The 23,629-nt window shown below is 33.9% G+C and overlaps 1 protein-coding gene and 2 long non-coding RNA genes across 5 annotated transcripts in view; 1 reads left to right on the forward strand and 2 right to left on the reverse strand.

The window, feature by feature from the left end:
* Positions 1-23,629, reverse strand: part of LOC127709752 (uncharacterized) — a 324,446-nt gene that overhangs the window by 216,742 nt on the left and 84,075 nt on the right. The gene's annotated exons all lie outside the window — the stretch shown is intronic.
* LOC127709706 (integrator complex subunit 10-like) overlaps positions 1-23,629 on the forward strand; it is a 318,221-nt gene that overhangs the window by 134,595 nt on the left and 159,997 nt on the right. Inside the window, exons 5-6 of the mRNA XM_052215364.1 lie at positions 5,279-5,360; positions 6,095-6,247. Of these exons, the coding sequence (XP_052071324.1) occupies positions 5,279-5,360; positions 6,095-6,247 (235 nt within the window). The remainder of the gene's footprint in view (positions 1-5,278; positions 5,361-6,094; positions 6,248-23,629) is intronic.
* The window catches only part of LOC127709758 (uncharacterized), a 105,410-nt gene that overhangs the window by 29,760 nt on the left and 52,021 nt on the right, over positions 1-23,629 (reverse strand). The gene's annotated exons all lie outside the window — the stretch shown is intronic.

Genomic DNA, 23,629 nt, shown 5'->3' on the forward strand with positions numbered 1-23,629 from the left:
GGTTGCTGCCACCGAATTGGTAGTTTTAACAAAATTTTGCAGTTTTTTGTTATTATTTTGAATATTATTATAGATATATATAAACTGTAAGCAGCATAATGTTCAGCAAAGTAAGATCTACAAAAAAGTTAATATGACCATAATTGTCAATTGACCCCTTAAGGAGTTATTGCCTTTTAAAGACAATTTTACACAATTTGTTCATCAAGTTTGCTAACATTTAAAAATCTTCTCCTCTGAAACTACTGGGCCAATTACCTTCAAACTTTTAACTAAATGTTCCTTAGGGTATCTTATCCGAAGTTTGTATCCATCGACAAACATAGCCGCCATGGCTAAAAATAGAACATAAGGGTCAAATGCAGTTTCTGGCTTATATCTCAAAAACTAAATCTTATAGAGCAAATGTGACAGGGGTAAAATTGTTTAATTGGTCAAGATCTTTCTGGCCTGAAATTTCAGACGAATCGAACAACCCATTGTTGGGTTGCTGCCACCGAATTGGTAGTTTTAACAAAATTTTGCAGTTTTTATACGACCGCAAAATAATTTTTGTGGTCGTATATTGGTATGACATCGTCGTCGTTATCATCGTCGTCGTTGTCGTCGTCGTCGTTGTCGTCGTCGTCCGGCGTCGTCGTCGTCGTCCGAAGACACATTGGTTTTCGCACTCTAACTTTAGTTTAAGTGAATGGATCTCTATGAAATTTTACCACAAGGTTCAATACCATAAAAGGAAGGTTGGGATTGATTTTGGGGGTTATGGTACCAACAGTTAAGGAATAAGGGGCCAAAAATAAGCATTTTTGTAACTTCCAGACATAACTTGTGTGTTAGTGTATGGATCTCTCTGACATTGTACCACAAGATTCCATATCACAAAGGGAATGCTGGGATTGAATTTGGGGGTAATTGCCTGAAAATTTTAGGAATTAAGGGCCAAAAAAGGGGCAAAAAACATGCATTTTTCTAGTTTCATGACAATAACTTGTGTGTAAGTGTATGGATCTTTCTGAAATTGTACTACAAGGTTCCATATCACAAAGGGAAAGCTGGAATTGAGTTTGGGGGTAATTGCCAAAACGTGTAGGAATAAGGGGCCAAAAGGGGACCAAAATTAATCATTTTTCTAGTTTCATGACAATAACTTGTGTTCAAGTGTATGGATCTCTCTGAAATTGTACTGCAAGGTACCATACCACAAAGGGAAGGATGGGATTGATTTTAGGGGTAATTGCCTCAAAATTTTAGGAATTAGGGGTCAAAAAGGGGCAAAAAAACAAACATTTTTCTAGTTTCAGGACAATAACTTGTGTGTAAGTGTATGGATCTTTATGAAATTGTACAAGGTTCCATATCACAAAGGGAAAGCTGGGTTTGAGTTTGGGGGTAAATTGCCCTAAACGTTTAGGAATTTGGGGCCAGAAACGGGCCAAAAACAAGCATTTTTCTAGTTTCCAGACAATAACTTGTGTTCAAGTGTACGGATCTCTCTGAAATTGTACTGCAAGGCACCATACATTGTAACACAAAGGGAAGGCTAAGATTGAGTTTGGGGGTAATGAATCATAAGGGGGTTCAAAAAGTTTGAGGGGGGATTTTTTTTTTCATTTTTTTTCTTTAAAATTTTCCGTTTTAAATTGGTTATTTCTGATTAATATATAAAAGCAAATAATAATGATATGGTTTGAATAGGTAAATTAAATATTTTCAAGTTCTTAGACCACATTCATTCTGTGTCAGAAACCTATGCTGTGTCAAATATTTAATCACAATCCAAATTCAGTGCTGTATCAAGCTTGAATGCTGTGTCCATACTTGCCCCAACTGTTCAGGGTTCGACCTCTGCGGTCGTATCAAGCTGCGCCCAGCGGAGCATTCTATTTGTTATTATTTTGAATATTATTATAGATATATATGAACTGTAAGCAGCAATAATGTTCAGCAAAGTAAGATCTACAAAAAAGTTAATATGACCATAATTGTCAATTGACCCCTTAAGGAGTTATTGCCCTTTAAAGACAATTTTACACAATTTGTTCATCAAGTTTGCTAACATTTAAAAATCTTCTCCTCTGAAAAACAGGTGAGCGATTCAGGCTCTTGAGAGCCTCTTGTTAGATGTTGACATTCCCTTGTCACCATCTTATGGAGTTTATATATCTCAACTTGTTCGATTCGCTCGTGTATGTAACAACGTATTTGATTTTAACGAAAGAAATTTCTGTATTACTGAAAAACTATTACACCAGGGTTTTCGATATCACAAACTAGTCAAAACGTTTACTAAATTTTATCATCGGTACAAGGACATCATTCTTAAATATAAATGAACATGCAGACATCTTATACATTCAGGCTTTTCACATCCAATCTTTTGTGGTAATATTCTGTACAAAGCACAAAAATGTCGTCATTCACCTCAAAAGCTAACCAAACCTTTAAACAGACTTATTCAGAAGAGATATAGTTAGGAGACTGTTGTCAGGTGTCATTAAAGATGGCATATTTTGGAATTAATATTGATTCACTCATAGGGTCTTTGCATCGGAAATAAACACTTTTATTCTAAAACCAGTTGTTGGCATGATACGGGTTATGTTCTTCTCATAAATTTTATGATGGTATGGTACTAAACCCCTAACGGGAGGTATTATGCTTAATTTTCATATGTTGAAGACATAATTTTTCAGTCATTTTAATTGAGGTCTGGAGCTGTCATGTCAGTAACTGCTAGTAGTCCTTTGTTAATTAGTCCCCTACCGACGAAGTCGAAGGGGACTTTAGGTTTGCACTCCGTCCGTCTGTCTGTCTGTCTGTCCATCCGTCAGTCCGGCAAATCAGTTTTCAACACTTTTTTTCTTCATGCTTGATGATATTGATTTGATATTTGGTGTATTGTTTGAACATGACATGGTACAGATCAAGTTTGAATTTTGTTCCGGTCTGATGATATTGTGCAGAGTTATGGTCCTTGGACTTAAATAATTCACTCAAATAATCAGTTTTCCGCATTTTTTTTCATCATGCATGAAGATATTGATTTGATAATTTGAATATAGTTTTATCATGACAAGTTACAGATCAAGTTGGAATTTTGTTCCGGTCTGATGATTTTGTGCAGAGTTATGGTCCTTGGACTTAAAAATTTAACTTAAATAATCAGTTTTCCACACCTTTTTTCCTCATGCTTCAAGATATTGACTTGATATTTGTTATATAGTTTTATCATGACAAGTTACAGATCAAGTTTGAATTTTGTTCCGGTCTGTTGATTTTGTGCAGAGTTATGGTCCTTCGACTTAGAAAATTCACTCAAATAATCAGTTTTCCGCACTTCTTTTCGTCATGCTTGAAGATATTGATTTGTTAATTGGTATACAGTTCACACCATGACAAGTTATAGATCAAGATAGCATTTTGTTCCAGGACCATGAATCTTTAACCAGTAGGGGACTATGTATTGCCATGCAATACTCTCAGAATGCTTGTTTATGTATCATTATCATTTTGCTTAGTCCAAATTCTTTTGTTACCTACTCTGACATCGAACTCGGACTTCTTTTGAACTGAGTTTTACTGTGCGTATTGCTGTGTGTTTGTTTTTTCTACATTGGCTAGAGGTATAGGGGGAGGGTTGAGATCTCACAAAGCATGTTAAACCCCGCCGCATTTTTGCGCCTGTTCCAAATCAGGAGCCTGTTACCTTTGTTAGTCTTGTATAATTTTTAATTTTAGTTCATTTATATGTTTTGGAGTTTAGTATGACGTCCATTATCACTGAACTAGTACACATTTTTGTTAAGGGGCCAGCTGAAGCATGCCTCCGGGTACGGGATTTTCTCGCTGTGTTGAAGACCCATTGGTGGCCTTCGGCTGTTTTCTGCCCTTTGGTCGGGTTGTTGTCTCTTTGACACATTCCCAATTTCCATTCTCAATTTTACTGAATAGAGAAAAGGTCACGTTAGGAATTTTGTGTGCACACTGTATTGAAAAAGGTCACTCCAGGAATTGTGCATGTGTGTACACTGAATTTGGGAAAAAAGCACTCTTGGAAGAGTGTGTGTGTGTGCACTGAATTGGAAAAATGGCACTCTAGAAATTTTATGTTTGCAATGAATTGGGAATAGGTCACTCTAGGAATTGTGTGTACAGGGAATTAGAAAAAGGGCACTATTAGAATTGTGTGTAGACTTAATTGGGGAAAAGGGCATTCTAGGAATTTTGTGTGTACACTAAATTGGGGAAAGGACATTCTATGAATTATGTGTTTAAAATGCATAGGTAAAAGGTCACTCTAGGATTGTGTGCACACTGAATTAGAAAAATGGCATTCTAGGAAATTTTGTGTTTACACAAAATCGGGAAACTGTCACTCCTGGAATTTTGTGTGTTCACAGAATTGGGAAAAAATTACTCTAGGAATTGTGTGGGTACACTGAATTGGGAAAAGAGCACTTTAGGTATTTGTGTGTACACTGAATTGTGAAAAGGGATTGTTTTGATGTAAGCTCTCCGATGAATTCTCTGCCTAGAAGTTGAGCAGTTAAAGGTTATTTTTAGTTTAAATTTAAAGACAAACTGGGTCACATAAAATCAATTCAATTTTTAACCGGATTTCCAAAGGAAAATATCTGTTATTAATTTGGTGATGTACGGCGGTTGGTTGGGCGGGAGGCTTCCAAACAGTGTCCGTGCAAAAACTTGAAAACGCTTTGACGAAATCTATTAAAATTTGATATGTTGTTTCCTGTGACTAAAAGAAGGTCAAGTTCGAATTTCACGATTTTAGCTTTTATTGTTGATGAGTTATAGACCATTAAATAGCATGAAGTGATACTTAGAGTGTTGTCCATGCGATAATTTGAAATGCCTGAGATGAAAATCTTGTGATACTTTGAAGAAACAAGACAACAAAAGTTTGAAAGTTGGTTTCTGGAAAGTTATTGGAGTGACCACAATATTCTATGGTTTCATACATGACAAGGTTATAATCTCATCAACATATTTCTTTCATTATTGGTTTCATGGTTTCTGCCTACCCACCCCTGCTGAAAAATTTTGTGTGTACTTATATACTCTCTTAAATTCCATTATTATGTCACTTGTGATAAATAGAAGGTCAAGATTGATTTTGGCCTTTCCAGTTTTTTCAACCTACAAAAACTCGTTTACTTTTTTTACTTGATCCTGTTTGGGGGTCCAGATTAGCAACTATCATTTTCATGCAGGAATATCCGGTTTGCTGTCAATCCGACTGTCTCTTGTATATTTTTAGCTGAAGTTAGTTGGAACATTACAGAAAGCAGAATGGGATGCTAATATGAAATCTCCAGTGAATTGTTACAGAAAATTTTTGGGTAAATACACTACACAAAAGGTTAAAATACTCCATGCCAAGTTCTGAGATATGACTCAGTATATTCTATAAATATATCCATGCCTGCACTAAAACACTCAGCATTTTAAAAATTGTGTTAGCCAATTAGGATTTTGATAACATTTTTGCATGAAGTGGTGCACCTGATATTTTGATTTTTCATGTGGGTGTTGTTTTTTCCATACCAAAACATGAACGTTGCTATTTCTACTTGTATTATTTGATAACTACTTTAAACGCAGGTCTTCCTTGATCAACTCACACATTTTAAAGAATTACTCTCAATAAAACTGGAAACAACTTAGAATTATTCATCACAGACAAAATCTTACAATATAACATTTAGAAAATGTTAAAATGTTTTTATTATTGCAAAAAATATGACTAGATTTGTAAGGTAATGCTTTACACATTTTAAAGAATTATTCTCAATAAAACTGGAAACAACTTAGAATTATTCATCACAGACAAAATCTTACAAGATAACATTTAGAAATTGTTAAAATGTTTTTATTATTGCAAAAAATGTGACTAGATTTGTAAGGCAATGCATAAAACAGTTGTTAATTTCTATGTTTAATCACACAAAAACAGCATTTTTTCCTGATATAAAATTGATTTACCTCAATTATTGTCATCCACTGTTGGAATAATAAAGACAGCCAATCATATCTGAATTACAGAATGTTAAGATACAAATGTATTTACTTTCAGTATGTGATGTTTTACCATTAGTTTTACAAAAAAAGAAGAAATTTGAACTACCAACATCTCAGTTTCATAATTGGTTACAGCTGGCTGTGGAGTTTTATGTAATGTACATCACGCAACCACCCATAGTACCTGCAAGCTCTCCATTAACACCAGGTGAGATAGTACCTGCAAGCTCTTCGTAAACCCCATGTGAGATAGTACCTGCAAGCTCTTCATTACCCCATGTGAGATAGTGCATGCAAGCTCTCCAATAACCCCAGATGAGATAGTACGTGCAAGCTCTCAATTAGCTCCAGGTGAGATAGTGCATGAAAGCTCTCCATTCTCCCAAGGTGAGATAGTACATGCAAGCTCTCCATTGACTCCAGGTGAGATTGTACCTGCCAGCTATCCATTAACCCCAGTTGAGAAAGAAGTTGCAAGTTTTCTATTAATCCAAGGTGAGATAGTACCTGCAACCTTTCCATTAACTCCAGGTGATTTAGTACATACAAGCTCTCCATTAACCACGGTTGAGATAGTACCTAGGAAGCTTTCCATAAACCCCAGATGAGATAGTACCTGCAAACATTTCATTTACCCTAGATGAGTTAGTAATAATTGCAAGCTCTCCATTTAACCCAGATGAAATACCGTATAGTGGGTTATTTTCGCGGGGTGTTTATTTTCGCTTCTTTTGGCGGGTCAGGAGAAATCGCGAAAATAAATTCCGCGAAAATTTGTGCATACGTTTGATACTTTCTAGGTTAAAGCGTTTTGTAAACTATCTACTTTTTTCCCGTTCGACGGATCAATCACGGTTCTTGTTAATTTGAACAACATAAATGCCAAAGGCCATTGTTCACTGGCTTTCAGGTATTAATTAGTTTATTGATTACATAAAATAAATAATGATATAAGAGTGTGAGGTACGCTTGTCAGGTATTTTATCCTTATTAATTAGTGTCAAATTATATAAGAGTTGCAAGTCACTCATGATAATTTTATAATCTAATTAGTACACCAAAGGTCCGGTCAACCGTAATATTTACAAGAAGTTTGTACACCTGTGAAAAATAACTATGTACTTGTATTCTATTGATTAACTGTATCAAAATATAATCAATAAATAAGACGTCATGCAGGAAAAACAATCATTTAACCATAACAATAGACCCTTGTTTGTTATTTTTTACAACTTTTTAAGTAGAACCATTTCAGTATCCGCCAAAATATTCAATTGGGATTAAAGAATCCGCTAAAATAAAAACCGCCAAAATTTTTCGTATACTTTGTTGCCCTTAAATCGCGAAAATAACCCGCTATACGGTAGTACCTGCAAGCATTCAATTAACCCCAGATAAGATAGTACCTACAAGCTATGCATTAACCCCAGACGAGATAGAACCTGCATGGTCTCCATTAACCGCAGGTGAGATTGTAAAAGTGTTAAATTTATAAGGTTATCCTCAATGTATACTATAGATGTATTTTTTTTAGTATATTTTCATATTTGTATAAATAATTTATATTTAATAAAATTGAGAATGGAAATGGGGAATATGTCAAAGTGACAACAACCCAACCAAAGAGCAGAAAACAGCCCAATATATTTGTATATTAGTAGATTGATTATGTTTTATTCATGTAGTTAATATTGTATGAAGAGAGCCTTATTGAAAATTGGCTTAATCCAAATGAGTTAATATTTTTAAATAAAGATACTATTATTATTATGATTAGTATTAGTACATGCAAGTTCTCCATTAACTCTTGGTGATATAGTTCATCGAACTCTCCATTAACCACGGTTCAGAGAGTACCTGGAAGCTTTCCATAATCCCCAGGTGAGATACTACCTGCAAACTCTCAATTAACCCCAGGTGAGAAATTACTTGCAAGCTCTCCATTAACCGCAGGTGAGTATGTTAACAGCAGGTGAAATAGTACCTGAAAGCTCTCCATTAATCCCAGGTGAGTATGTTAACAGCAGGTGAAATAGTACCTGAAAGCTCTCCATTAATCCCAGGTGAGATAGTACCTTCAAGCTCTCTATTAACCCCAGATGAGATAGAACCTACAAACATTCCATTAACCGTAGATGAGATAATACTTCCTGCAAGGTCTCCATTACAGCCAGGTGGGCTTTTACCTGCCAGCTCTCTATTAACCCCAGTTGAGATAGTACCTGCATGGTCTCAATTAACCCCAGGTGATTCTATTTACCCCAGGTAAGATAGTACATACAAATTATCCATTAATCCCAGGTGATAAAGTACATACAAGCTCTCCATTCACCACAGGTGAGATAGTACCTGCCAGCTCTCCATTAACCCCAGGTGAGAGCGTATGCAAGCTCCCCATTTACCCCAGGTGAGATAGTACATACTAGTTCTCCTTTAACCCCTTGTGGGATAGTGAATGCAAGCGCTCCTTTAATCCCAGGTCAGATTGTACCTGCAAGCTCTCCTTTAACCCCAGATGAGGTAGTAAATGCAAGTACTCCATTGACCCCAGGTGAGATAGTACTTGCCAGCTCTCCATTAACCCCAGTTGAGATAGTAGCTGCAAGTTTTCCATAAATCACAGGTGAGATAGTACCTGCAATCTTTTTTTTAACCCCAGATGATATAGTACCTGCTTGGTCTCCATTAACCCCAGGTTAGATAGTACATGCAAGTTCTCCATTTACTCTTGGTGATTTAGTACATACAAGCTCTCCATTAACCACGGTTGAGATAGTACCTGCAAACGTTAACATTTCGTTTGCCTTAGATGAGTTAGTACTAACCTCAAGTTCTCCATTTAACCCAGATGAGATAGTACCTGCAAGCTCTCAATTAACCTCAGGTGAGAAAGTACTTGCAAGCTCTCCATTAACCCCAGGTAAGATAGTGCATGCAAGCTCTCCATTAACCCTAGATAAAGTACATACAAGCTCTCCATTAACCACAGGTGAAATAGTACCTGCAAGCTTTCCAAAACTCCAGGTAAGATAGAACCTGCAAACATTTCATTTACCCCATATGAGATAATTATACCTGCAAACTCTTCATGAAAGCCAGGTGAGATACTGTATAACGGGTTTATTTTCGCGGGTGTCTAAATTTCGTGATTTAAGGGGAGCAAAATATACGAAAAATTCTGAAGACAGTTTGGTTCGCAGACAATAACTTGAGTATAAGTGTATGGATCTCTATGAATTTTTAGCACAAGGTCTCATACCACTAAAGGATGGTTGGGATTGTTTTTTTGGGGTATTGTCTTAACGGTTTTGTATATAGGGCCATAAAAGTTAAGTTTTACTAGTTCATAGAAAATAAATTGGTTCGCAGACAATAACTTTAGTATAGGTGTATGGATCTAAATGAAATTTTAGCACAAGGTTCCATATCACAAAGGGAAGGCTGTAATTGATTTTGGGGGTAATTGCCTCAAAATTTTAGGAATAAGGGGCCAAAAAAGGGGCATTTTTCTAGTTTCATGACAATAACTTGTGTGTAAGTGTTTGGATATTTCTGAAATTGTACTACAAGGTTCCATATCACAAAGGAAAAGCTGGAATTGAGTTTGGGGGTTATTGCCCGAAACGTTTAGGAAAAGGGGGCCAAAAAGGGGCCAAAAATAAGCATTTTTCTAGTTTCCAGACAATAACTTGTGTTCAAGTGTATGGATCTCTCTGAAATTGTACTGCAAGGTACCATACTACAAAGGGAAGGCTGGGATTGAGTTTGGGGGTGATGAATCATAAGGGGGTTCAAAAAATTTGGAGGGGGGGGGGATTTTTTTTCTTTTTTTCCTTTTTTTTTTCTTTTAAAATTTTCCATTTTAAGTTGGTTATTTCTGATAAATATTTAAAAGCAAATAATAACGATATGGTAGGAGATACACACCAAACAGGATGTGTAAATTATTATATAATAAGTATTGTGCAATAGCAAGAAATTTTCAATTGCACAGTATTGCACAATAGCAAGAAATCTTCAATTGCACAGTATTGCGCAATAGCAAGAAATCTTCAATTGCACAGTATTGCGCAATAGCAAGAAATATCCAATAGCACAATATTGCGCAATAGCAAGAAATTGTCAATTGTACAGTATTGCGCAATAGCAAGAAATATTCAATTGCACAGTATTGTGCAAAAGAAGATACTTCGTATAAATTGCTTATTTCTTGACCAATTTCAATGGGGTTTTATTCTTGAATTCTTGGGGTTCTTTAATATGCTGAATCTAACCGTGTATTAAGTTTTTTAAATTGGTCCACATTGAGGTCCAAAGGGTCCAAAATTTAACTTTGTTTGATTTCATCAAAAATTGGATTATTGGGGTTCTTTGATATTCCGAATCTAACCGTGTATTTAGATTCTTAATTTTTGGTTCCGTTTTCAAATTGGTCTACATAAAGGTCCAAAGGGTCCAAAATTAAACTTAGTTTGTTTTTAACAAAAATTGAATGTTTAGGGTTCTTTGATATGCTGAATCTAAACATGTATTTAGATTTTTGATTATGGGCCCAGTTTTCAAGTTGGTCCAAATCGGGGACAAAAGGGTCCAAAATTAAACTTTGTTTGATTTCAACAAAAATTGAATATATGGGGTTCTTTGATATGCTGAATCTAACCATGTATTTAGATTTTTGATTTTTGGGCCTTGTTATCAACTTTGTCCACATTGAGGTCAAAAGGGTCCTAAATTAAACTTTGTTTGATTTCATCAAAAATTGAATTCTTGGGGTTCTTTGATATGCTGAATCTAACCATGTATTTAGATTTTGGATATTGGACCATAATAGGTGAATGTCCAATTTAAAATTTTTAAGTTCATTTATTCTGTGCCAGAAACCTATGCTGTGTCAAATATTTAATCACAATCCAAATTCAGAGCTGTATCAAGTTTGAATGTTGTGTCCATACTTGCCCCAACTGTTCAGGGTTCGACCTCTGCGGTCGTATCAAGCTGCGCCCTGCGGAGCATTTTATTGATTTTGGGCACAGTATTCAAGTTGGTCCAAATTGGGGTCCAAAATTAAACTTTGTTTGATTTCATCAGAAATTGAATTATTGGTGTTTATTGATATGCCCAATCCTACAGTGTTTTAGGTTTATATAAGAACCGCAAATAAGTGTGCTGTAGTATTATTTTATGGTGTTGTCTGCGTCTGCGTCTGAAGACATTTTGGTTCACAGACAATAACGGTAAAAAGTTCATGGATCGCTATGAAATTTTAGCACAAGGTTCCATATCATGAAAGGATGGTTGGGATTGTTTTTGGGGGCTATTGTCTTGTGCTTTTGTAATAAGGGGCCAAAAAGGTCAGTTTTACTGGTTCATGGAAAATTAATTGGTTCGCAGACAATAACTTTAATATAAGTGTATGGATGTGTGAGAAATTTTAGTACAAAGTTCCATTACACAATAGGAGGGTTGGGATTGATTTTGGGGGTTATAGTCTTAGCGGTTTTGTAATAAAGGGCCAAAAACAATTAATTGTCTGGTTGTCTCGCTTGACGGAGTAAAAAAGCGAGACATAGGAATGCTGTTTCCGGCAGCGGCGTCAACAATGTATTAGTTTGTGATTAGGTCTAGTTTATGGTGAACCACTAGTGGTAAGTCAAAGATATTTGGTATGCAGTTGTATTAGTATTGGCAAATCTCATTACCATGGAGATTATTTGGCCCCGCCTTCTCAGTTATGGTCTATTGACTTTGAAACTTTTGCTTAGTTTTCATGTATTAGTTTGTGATTAGGTCAGTTTATGGGGAACCACTAGTGGTAAGTTAATGATAATTGGTATGCAGTTGTATAAGCATTGGCATATCTCATTTCCATGGAGATTATTTGGCCCCGCTCCCTCAGTCATGGTCTATTGACTTTGAAACTTTTGCTTAGTTTTCATGTATTAGTTTGTGATTAGGTCGGTTTATGGCTAACCACTAGTGGTAGGTCAATGATATTTGGTATGCAGTTGTATTAGCATTGGCACATCTCATTATCATGGAGATTATTTGACCCCGCCCCCTCAGTCATGGTTTTTTGACTTTGAGATTTTGCTTTGTTAGCATGTATTAGTTTGTGTTTAGGTTTGTTTAAAGGGAACTGCTTATGATAAGTCAATAGTATTTGGTATGCAGTTGTATTAGCATTGGCACATCTCATTATCAAGGAGATTATTTGACCCCGCCCCCTCAGTCATGGTTTTTTGACTTTGAGATTTTGCTTTGTTAACATGTATTAGTTTGTGTTTAGGTTTGTTTAAAGGGAACTGCTTATGATAAGTCAATAGTATTTGGTATGCAGTTGTATTAGCATTTGCACATCTCATTTCCATTGAGATTGTTTAGCCATGTACCGTCAGTCATGGTTGATTGACTTTGTATATTTGCATAACTTACATGTTAAAGTGTTGCTATTTTAATTTCAACATTTTCATTATCGAAATTACAAAAAAGCGAGACATATCTCTGTGATAACGGTTTATTTTAAGACAATAACTTGAGTATAAGAGATATTTCTTCGGTCAATATTTTAGCACAAGGTTCCACACCACAATAGGAAGGTTGGGATTAATTTTGGGGGTTATTGTCGTAGCTGTTAAGGAATTTGGGCCAAAAACAGGTCTAACAAAAACAATTTTTTGTCAGGTTCACAGACAATAACTTGAGTATAAGTGTATGGATCTCTATTAAATTTTAGCACAAGGTTCCATACCACAATAGGAAGGTTTGGATTTATTTTGCTGGTTATTGTCATAGTTGTTTAGGAATTAGGGACCAAAAACAAGCATTTTTCATGTTTCAGGACAATAATTGGTGTATAAGAGTATAGATTTCTATGAAATTTTAACGCAAGGTTCCATACTTCAACAGGAAAGTTTGGAATGATTTTTGGAGGGTCATGGCCCATATTGTTTAATAATTACGGGTCAAAAAGGGGCAGAAAACAAACATTTTTCTGGTTTGCAGGCAATAACATGAAAATAAGTGTATGGATCTCTATTCAATTTTAGCACAAGGTTCCATACCACAATGTATAGGAAGGTTGGGGTTAATTTTGGGGGATTATTATAGTAGCTGTTTATGAATTACGGGCCAAAAAGGGCCTAACAAAAACAATTATTTGTCTGGTTCACAGACAATAACTTGAGTATAACTGTATAGATCTGTATTAGATTTAAGCATAAGGTTTCTTTCCACAATAGGAAGGTTAGGATTTAATTTGGGGGTTATTGTTGTAGCTGTTCAGTAATTAAGGTCCAAAAAGGGCTCAAAAAGAAGCATTTTTCATGTTTGAGGACACTAATTTGTGTATTAGAGTTTGGATAACTATGAAATTTTACTACAAGGTTCCATACTTAATAAAGAAAGTCTGGATTGATTGTAGGGGTCATGGTCCAAACCGTTAAATAATAAGGGGCTGAAAAGGGGCCAAAAAACTATTTTCTGGACAATAACTTGAGTATAGGTCTATATATTGCTATTTAATAGTGCCACAAGGTGTTATACCATAAAAATAAAGTTTGGGATTGATTTTAGGGGTTATGACCTTATTGGTTAACGGGGCCAAAACCAATACTTTGTATAAATTGCTTATTTTTTTAGCAATTTCAATGGGGTTTAATTCAAAAGTTTTGAATTCTTGGGAGTCTTTAATATGCTGAATCTTATTGGGAATTAAATATTTGGATTTTAAGGTCTGTTTTTGAAATGATTCATATTAAGGTCCAAAGGGTCCAAAATTAAACTTTTTTTAAATTCTTTAAAAATTATATTATTGGCGTTCCTTGAAATGCTGAATCTAATTGTGTATTGGTCCACATTAAGGTCCAAAGGGTCCAAAATACAACTTTTTTTTATTTAAAAAAAAAATTCTTTGGGTTCTTTGATATGCTGAATCTCTGTGTGTATTTAGATTTTTGATTTAGAGCATGGTCGGCCAACATTAAGGTCCAAAGGGTCCAAAAATATACTTTGTTTGATTTTAAAGAAAAAGAATGGTTTGGGTTCTTTGATATGCTGAATCTAAGCGTGTATTTAGATATTTTATTTCGGGCACAGTATTTAAGATGGACTAAATTGGGGTCCAAAATTGAACATTGTTTGATTTCATCAAAAATTAAATAGTTTGTGTTATTTGATATGGTCAATCCAACAGTGTTTTAGATTTTTATATTATGTGCATGGTTTGAAAGTTGGTCCAAATTTGGGTCCAAAATTAAACTTTTGTTTGATTTCTTACAAAAATTAAATCATTAGTGTTCTTTCATGTGTGCAATCTAACAGTGTTGTAAATTTTTGATTTTTGGTCCGTTTTTCAAACTGGACCTCATAAAGGTCCAAATTATCCAAAATAAAACTTAATTTGATTTTAACAAAAAATGAAACAATGTGGTTATTTGATATGCTGAATCCAACCATGTATTTAGAATTTGAATATTGGACCATAATTGGTAAATGTCTAATTTTAAAATTATTTAAGAACTTATTCCACATTCATTCTGTGACAGAAACTATGCTATTATTACATATTTGCTCAGGATCTAAATTCAGAGATGTAATTGCACAAGAATCATATCTAATTTTAGAGAACTATTTTTTGTGGTTTACATCACTGGTTCATGGAAAATAAATTAGTTCACAGACAATAACTTTAGTATAAGTGTATGGATGTGTAAGAAATTTAAGCATATGGTTCCATACCACAATAGAAGGGTTGGGATATTAAATAGTTAATTAAGCTCTACATTTATAGATTTATTGTAAACTAGTAGAAATTTTAAATTGATTCTTAGTTTAAACATGTTAAAATAGATTTGCTGATTCAGATATATTAATTGTGGTGATAATTGTGTATGCATTGTGTTCTATTATAAGATTGTTAACATGTTTGAATATTTTCTTATATGGTTGAAAATTCCCTTGGAAATTAAAATAGACCTTTGTCCATCTGTTGAAGTGGAAGTTGTATGTTAGTGAAGTTTTTAAATACAATTGTGCCATACATTATGTTATGTTAAATCTTAAAAAAAAATGTAATTTTTTTAGATAATAATCTATTTTTATTAAAGGATATATTTCATTACAATACATTGTGAAGATAAAGTTGTTAACATTGATAGATAAGTTGCAGATATTAGTTTGTGACAAATGAAAGAAAAAATATTGGGAACTATTAATTATATATATAAAGTTTGATTACACTAAGTGTTTTTAAATGATTATCACCTATTATCAAGATAACAAACATGTGATAATTATCACACAATTATAATTGGAGTGACAGATTTACTTGAAAATTTTGTGTTACCTAAGTGATGTTGATGATAAGCTCTGTAGGATTGTATATATATATATAGTTTGAAATTTACTGTTCATTATTAGATACTTTGAAGATAATTACAGATAAGTTTTATAGATTTTTTAAAGACATTGTATTTATGATAAATGATATTTTGGATTTTTTTTTTCTTTTCTTTGGTAAATTGTTTGAAGAATTTTGTGGTAGGTTTGTTTGTTATTCTGTATAAACTAATTTTCTGAATGCTATATATATTTTTTTTTTGATGACTTTAAAAACTAAGCTTATATTGTCTATTAATAAACATGTATTTAGATATCTGATTTTGGGCCCAGTTTTCATGTTGGTCCAAATCGGGGTCCAAAATTAAACTGTGTTTGATTTCAACATAAATTGAATATATAGACCTGTATTTAAATTTTGGATTGTTGGGACCAGTTTACAAGTTGGTCCAAAATTAAACTTTGTTTGATTTCAACGAAAAATGAATTTATGGGGTTCTTTAAAATGCTGAATCTATCCATGTATTTAAATGGTGGATTTTGGGCCCCTTCATCAAATTGGTCCACATTGAGGTCCAAAGGGTCCTAAATAAAATTTTGTTTGATTTCATCAAAAATTAAATTCTTGGGGTTCTTTGATATGCTGATTCTAACCATGTCCTCAGATTTTGGATTTTGGACCATAATAGGTAAATGTCCAATTTCAAATTTTTCAGTTCTTTGACCACATTTATTTTGTGTCACAAACATATGCTGTGTCACAAATCTATGCTGTGTCAAATATTCAATCACAATCCAAATTCAGAGCTGTTTTAAGCTTAAATGTTGTGTCCATACTTTCCTTAACTGTTCAGGTTCAACCTCTGCGGTCGAATCAAGCTTGCGCCTAGCGGAGCATTTTATTTTTCATTTTTGTCAAGCCTTCGACTTTAGTCGAAAAAGCGAGACATAGCAATCCTACATTCCGTCGGCGTCGGCGGCGTCCACAAATATTCACTCTATGGTTACAGTTTTTGAAATTTTAATAACTTTCTTAAACTATTCTGGATTTCTACCAAACTTGGACAGAAGCTTGTTTATGATCATAGGATAGTATCCAGAAGTAAATTTTGTAAAAATAAAATTCCATTTTTTTCGTATTTTACTTATAAATGGACTTAGTTTTTCTGCTGGGAAATATTACATTCACTCTGTGGTTAAAGTTTTTAAAATTTTAATAACTTTCTTAAACTATCCTGGGTTTCTACCAAACTTGGACAGAAGCTTGTTTATGATCATAAGAGTATCCAGAAGTAAATTTAAAAAAAAAAAAATAATCCATTTTTTCCTTATTTTACTTTTAAATGGACTTAGATTTTCTGCCAGGAAACAACACATTCACTCTGTGGTTAAAGTTTTAAAAAAATAAATAACTTTCTTATACTATTTGGGATTTGTACCAAACTTATACAGAAGCTTGTTTATGATCAAAAGCTAGTATCTAGAAGGAAATTTTGTAAAAAAATAAATCCATTTTTTCCGTGTTTTACTTTTAAATGGACTTAGATTTTCTGCCAGGAAACAACACATTCACTCTGAGGATTAAAGTTTTAAAAAATTTAATAACTTTCTAATACCATTTTGGATTTGTACCAAACTTGGACAGAAGCTTGTTTATGATCAAATGCTAGTATCTAGAAGGAAATTTTGTTTTTTTACCAGTTAACATTACATTCAGTCTGCAGTTAAAGTTTATAAACATTTATTAGATTCATAAACTATCCTGGATTTTTACCAAACTTGGACAGAAGCTTCTTACAATCAAAAGATAGTATCAAGAGGAATATTTTTATTGATTTACTTCCTCATTTTTGTTGAGCCTGCGATTAACACAAAAAGTAGGAGAGACACTGGGTTCCGCGAAACCCTTACGAATTTTTTTTTGTAAATTTTTTGAGGAACTTTGTAGTTGGTTTGTTTGTTATTCTGTATAAATTAATTTTCAGAATGTTATATATATATTTTTTTTATGAAGCAAACCCCTTTAAAAGCTTATATTGTCCATTAACAAATAAATAAGTTAAATTCTTGTTGTACTAAGATATTATGGTTCATTAATAGATAAATTAATTAAATTCTTGGTGTACTTGGATATGCTGAATCTAACCATGTATTTAGATTTTGGATTTTGGACCATAATAGGTAAATGTCCAATTTCAAATTTTTCAGTTCTTTGACCACATTTATTTTGTGTCACAAACATATGCTGTGTCACAAATCTATGCTGTGTCAAATATTCAATCACAATCCAAATTCAGAGCTGTTTTAAGCTTAAATGTTGTGTCCATACTTTCCTTAACTGTTCAGGTTCAACCTCTGCGGTTGAATCAAGCTTGCGCCTAGCGGAGCATTTTATTTTTCATTTTTGTCAAGCCTTCGACTTTAGTCGAAAAAGCAAGACATAGCAATCCTACATTCCGTCGGCGTCGGCGGCGTCCACAAATATTCACTCTGTGGTTACAGTTTTTGAAATTTTAATAACTTTCTTAAACTATTCTGGATTTCTACCAAACTTGGACAGAAGCTTGTTTATGATCATAGGATAGTATCCAGAAGTAAATTTTGTAAAAATAAAATTCCATTTTTTTCGTATTTTACTTATAAATGGACTTAGTTTTTCTGCTGGGAAATATTACATTCACTCTGTGGTTAAAGTTTTTAAAATTTTAATAACTTTCTTAAACTATCCTGGGTTTCTACCAAACTTGGACAGAAGCTTGTTTATGATCATAAGATAGTATCCAGAAGTAAATTTAAAAAAAAAAAATAATCCATTTTTTCCTTATTTTACTTTTAAATGGACTTAGATTTTCTGCCAGGAAACAACACATTCACTCTGTGGTTAAAGTTTTAAAAAAATAAATAACTTTCTTATACTATTTGGGATTTGTACCAAACTTATACAGAAGCTTGTTTATGATCAAAAGCTAGTATCTAGAAGGAAATTTTGTAAAAAAATAAATCCATTTTTTCCGTGTTTTACTTTTAAATGGACTTAGATTTTCTGCCAGGAAACAACACATTCACTCTGTGGTTAAAGTTTTAAAAAAATTTAATAACTTTCTTATACCATTTTGGATTTGTACCAAACTTGGACAGAAGCTTGTTTATGATCAAATGCTAGTATCTAGAAGGAAATTTTGTTTTCTTCCAGTTAACATTACATTCAGTCTGCAGTTAAAGTTTATAAACATTTATTAGATTCATAAACTATCCTGGATTTTTACCAAACTTGGACAGAAGCTTCTTACAATCAAAAGATAGTATCAAGAGGAATATTTTTATTGATTTACATCCTCATTTTTGTTGAGCCTGCGATTAACAGAAAAAGTAGGAGAGACACTGGGTTCCGCGAAACCCTTACAAATTTTTTTTTGTAAATTTTTTGAAGAACTTTGTAGTTGGTTTGTTTGTTATTCTGTATAAATTAATTTTCAGAATGTTATATACATATTTTTTTTATGAAGCAAACCCCTTTAAAAGCTTATATTGTCCATTAATAAATAAATAAGTTAAATTCTTGTTGTACTAAGATATTATGGTTCATTAATAGATAAATTAATTAAATTCTTGGTGTACTTGGATATGCTGAATCCAACCATGTATTTAGATTTTGGATATTGGACCATTATAGGTAAAATCCAATTTCAAATTTTTCAGTTCTTTGACCACATTCGTTCTGTGACAGAAACCTATGCTGTGTCAAATATTTAATCACAATCCAAATTCAGAGCTGTATCAAGCTTGAATGTAGTGTCAGTACTTGCCCCAACTATTCAGGATTCAACCTCTGCAGTTGTATCCAGCTGCGCCTAGCAGAGCATTTTATTTTTAATACTTGAATTACGTCTTATTTATTGATTATATTCTGATATAGTTAAACAATAGAACACTGGTAACTTAGGTATTTGTCACAGGTGTACAAACTTCTTGTGATGTACTAATTAGGTTATGACATTATCAAGAGTGACTCTCAACTTTTTTTATAATTTGACACTTATTAATAAGGTAAAATACCTGAAAGAATATCTTATACTCTTTAAATTATTTGACACTAATTGATAAGGGTATACAGTTTTAATTAGAACTTACGATGTCATATTATAAAAAAATGTTTATGCACAATGCCCTTTGGCATTTATGCTGTTAAAACGAACATATACTGTTATTAACCTGCCGACCGGATAAAAATAGATGGTTCACAAAAGGCTTTACCTATTAAAAATTACCGAATGCATAAACTTTTGCTGAATTTATTTTTGTAATTTTCATTTATCAGCCAAAATTAGCCAAAATAAATACCCTGCGAAAATAACTCGCAATACTGTAGTACCCACAAGCTCTTAATTAACCACAGGTGACAAAGTACTTGCAAGCTCTCCATTAACCCCAGGTGAGTCCATTAACACCAGGTGAGATAGTACCTCAAGCTCTTCATTAAAGCCAGGTGAGATAGTACCTGCAAGTTCTCCTTTAATCCCAGATGAGATAGTACCTACAAGCTCTCTATTAACCCCAGGTGAAATAATACCTGCACTTGTAAAGTTCCCTTTATTAGCATGTTCCTTATTTCTGGTGTTTAGCTATGCCTGCGGGAAGTGGGAATCATTCGTACCTTGAACGAGGAGATCAAGCGGGCGCCAGAATACAACGACGAAGCAGGCGACTACTTGGCGAGTCTTATATATAGCTAACATTGAATTTTAATGGTAGCAGAGCGTAGAGAGAAACATGGCAACAAGTTTTAAGAACCACCTTTGTTTGAACCGAGGACAATGACTTACGGAACCTGGAAGAATGAAATTTCAGTCTGGCAATTAGTGACCGAATTGATAGTTGACATACAAGCACTTACTCTAACGGGAAATGCACGGGAAGTTGCTATGGAAGTCCCGGCTGCCGATCTGGCTAAGGAAGATGGCATGGATAAACTGATAACACAATTAGACAAGGTGTTTTTACGGGATGAAAAGGACAAAGCATACGAAGCTTACAAACATTTTGATACGTTTGTTAAAACAGAAAAGGAGTAGGTCCGGGAAGGGCCGATTTTGGCCTCAAAATTCAGGTTCATCTGATGAAAGATTTTGGACACTTTTTAAACACTTAAGTGTCTACTTTAGTCGATTCAATTAGTTTATGTGAAATATTTGAACTGATTTAGTCATGAAAGACGCTCAAATTCAAGCTTAAATATGAAAAATCTATTAAATATGCCATATGTCACTTTTCAGATGGTTTCTGTCAAAAATGAAAGTGGCCGCATCCGTGTTCATTCTCAACCTTTATATATGTTATGTATTATCATCAAATACAACTTACATTTTAATATTAAGAATGAACACAAATGCGGCCACTTCCATTTCAGACGGAAACCGTCAAAAAATTAACCAAAATGCTAAAATTTCGAAGATTTCAGTAATTTAGCATGACTTAATGATGCTAGTACCCGATACATGTACATGTGCATTGTATTGTCAAAAACAGCCCATATTTATGTAACAGAAGTATTCTTTTTTCCAATAAATAGTTAAAAATTTAAATTTTATCAATTTTGTAAAACTGCTATATTTTGGGGCCAAAAAGGGGTCTTACTGGGCCTACTCCTTTGTCAATGTCGGACTACATTGTTGAATTCGACAAAAGATATAACAAATATGATATGACACTCCCTGAAGCTGTCCTTGCTTTCAAACTGTTGGATAAAACTGGCCTGTCTTCTAGAGACAAACAATTAGCCTTAACAGCCTCTAGTGATGTTAAATATACCTCAATGAAGTCAGCATTGCAAGGTATATTTGGTGAAAGAACATCTGGACCTACAGAAATGACTGGTAATGTTCCAAGTATTACAATTAAACAAGAACTGTTATATTATACATAGCAAAAGAAAGGGGCCAAAACCGAAGGAAAAGGGCACTAATCCCTTAAACAAGTTTGGAAAAAGAACAAAATGTGCTATCTGCCAGAGTGTTTTTCATTGGGTCAAAGACTGTCCTGACAAAGGAAATTCTGTTAATTTAGTTGAGTGAAATTGTAGAGGATTGCAATTTAACACTTTTCTCAAAAGAGCAGTCACCTGTGAGTGAAATATTTGTGCTTGAATCAGCATGTTCAGCAATCATAGGCACTGCATGTACCCGTACTGAGAGTGGGGAAAATTGGTCTAAACAGTTTTTAGAGAAAACTGGGGACATTTCTACAATGACAAGTAGTAGAGCATTTAAGTTTGGTGATGGAAAAGTAGTAAACTCTTTTATGCGTGTCACTATATCAGCTCAGATAAGAAGTACCAATTGCAAAATTGAAACTGAAATTGTAAAAGCTAATATCCCTTTGTTACTCAGTAAGGAATCACTGAAGAAAGCTGGTACTGTCCTGGACTTAAAGAATGATGAAGCAACCATGTTAAATAAACCAGTGGAATTAGAGTTTATATCTAGTGGACATTATTATGTCAACATTGTTAAACAAAGCCTGAAATACATGTAAGCTCAGAAGAAATCATACTTAATATCACAGATGAAATGAGTACAACAGAGAAACGTAAGACGTTGGTTAAAGTGCACAAACAATTTGGACATGTAACATATAACCGTTTGGCTAAGCATCTTGATAAGGCTGGAATGAACAATGCTGATACATAAGATCTTCTACGTGCAGTTTGTGACAATTGTGAAATTTGTATTGCTAACAAAAGACCCACTTCTAAACCTGTAGTTTGACTACCATTGGCAACAGAATTTAATAAAACTGTAGCTGTTGATCTGCATGAACTAGAACACAATTTCTGGTATCTACATATAATCGACGAGTTTACACACTTAAGTGCAGGAGGTATTATGAAAACAAAAAAAGGATCAGGATTTGTTAAGAAATATTTGGAATCATGGATTTCAAGACATGCTTCACCAATATGTCTTTATAGTGATAATGGTGGTGAATTTAATAATGATTAAGTACGAAATATGGCAGAGAAGTTCTTGGAGTAATGGTCTTCTTGAAAGGCATAATCAAACTCTTACTGACACCTTACTCAAATTGAAAGCAGATAATAATTGTGACTGGGACATTGCTTTAAGTTGGGCCCTCATGGCAAAGAATGCATTAGATAATGAACATGGATATAGTCCATACCAGTTAGTTCATGGACGCAATCCAAACCTACCTAGTGTTTTAACAGATAAGCTGCCTGCCCTTGAAGGTACCACCATGAGTGAAATTGTCGGAAAACATATTGAGACATTGCACTTGGCTAGAACAGCTTTCACCAGAAGTGAATGTTTTGAAAGAATTCACAGAGCATTGAGAAAACAAACTGGTCCAAGTGGTATTTCTTATCAGACAGGTGATAAAGTCTACTATAAAAGACCAGATAGCAAAGAGTAGAAAGGTCCTGGTGTTGTCATTGGACAAGTTGGAGCTGTTGTTTTTGTAAGACATGGTGGAATGCTTGTAAGAGTACAACAGTGCAGATTAACTAAGGTATCAACACTACCTGAAACTGAAACAGAACTAACTTCATGGAAGAACAACAGTGTTTATGAGGAATGCAAAGATACTGGTCAAAAGTGTATTTCCACGAGATGGATATGTAGTCTAAAGGACATCAGAAGGGACAATACATAAGACAAGATTAGTCTTTAGAGGATTTGAAGAAATTAACAGAGACAATATACCAAAAGATGCAGCCACTTGTGGAACAGATTCTCTAAGATGATTCCTGGCTATTCTAGCTCAAAGAGGTTCGAAAACACGCACAATGGACACTAACACTGCTTTTTACAAGCAGCTTAAATAGAAAGAAAGATACCGATATTTGTCAAACCACCACCAGAAGCTCAGTGCAAAAGAGGTTGTTTGGCAACTTCGCAAATGTGTTTATGGTCTGTCAGATACCTCTCTTGGTATAATAGAGTAAAAGAAGTTCTTGAACAATGTAAAGTTAATGTATCCAAGGTTGATCCAGCTGTATTTTTCTGGAAAGACAAAAGAGGCAGTGTAGAAGGTGTCCTTGTCATGTTGATGACTTTTTATGGAATTTGAAGAGAAAGTTATAAATAGTATAAGATCAACTTTTGTGTAGGAAAATAAGAATAAATAGAGGAAAATGGATCATTCCCATATGTTGGAATAGAACTCTCAAAACATGAAAATGACTTGCATTTCAGGCACTTACCAAAAAAGTCTCCAGTTTATTTCATTGAAAAAAGTT

The sequence above is a fragment of the Mytilus californianus genome, unplaced genomic scaffold (genome assembly GCF_021869535.1).
Source record: "Mytilus californianus isolate M0D057914Y unplaced genomic scaffold, xbMytCali1.0.p SCAF_7, whole genome shotgun sequence".
NCBI classification, from domain to species: domain Eukaryota; kingdom Metazoa; phylum Mollusca; class Bivalvia; order Mytilida; family Mytilidae; genus Mytilus; species Mytilus californianus.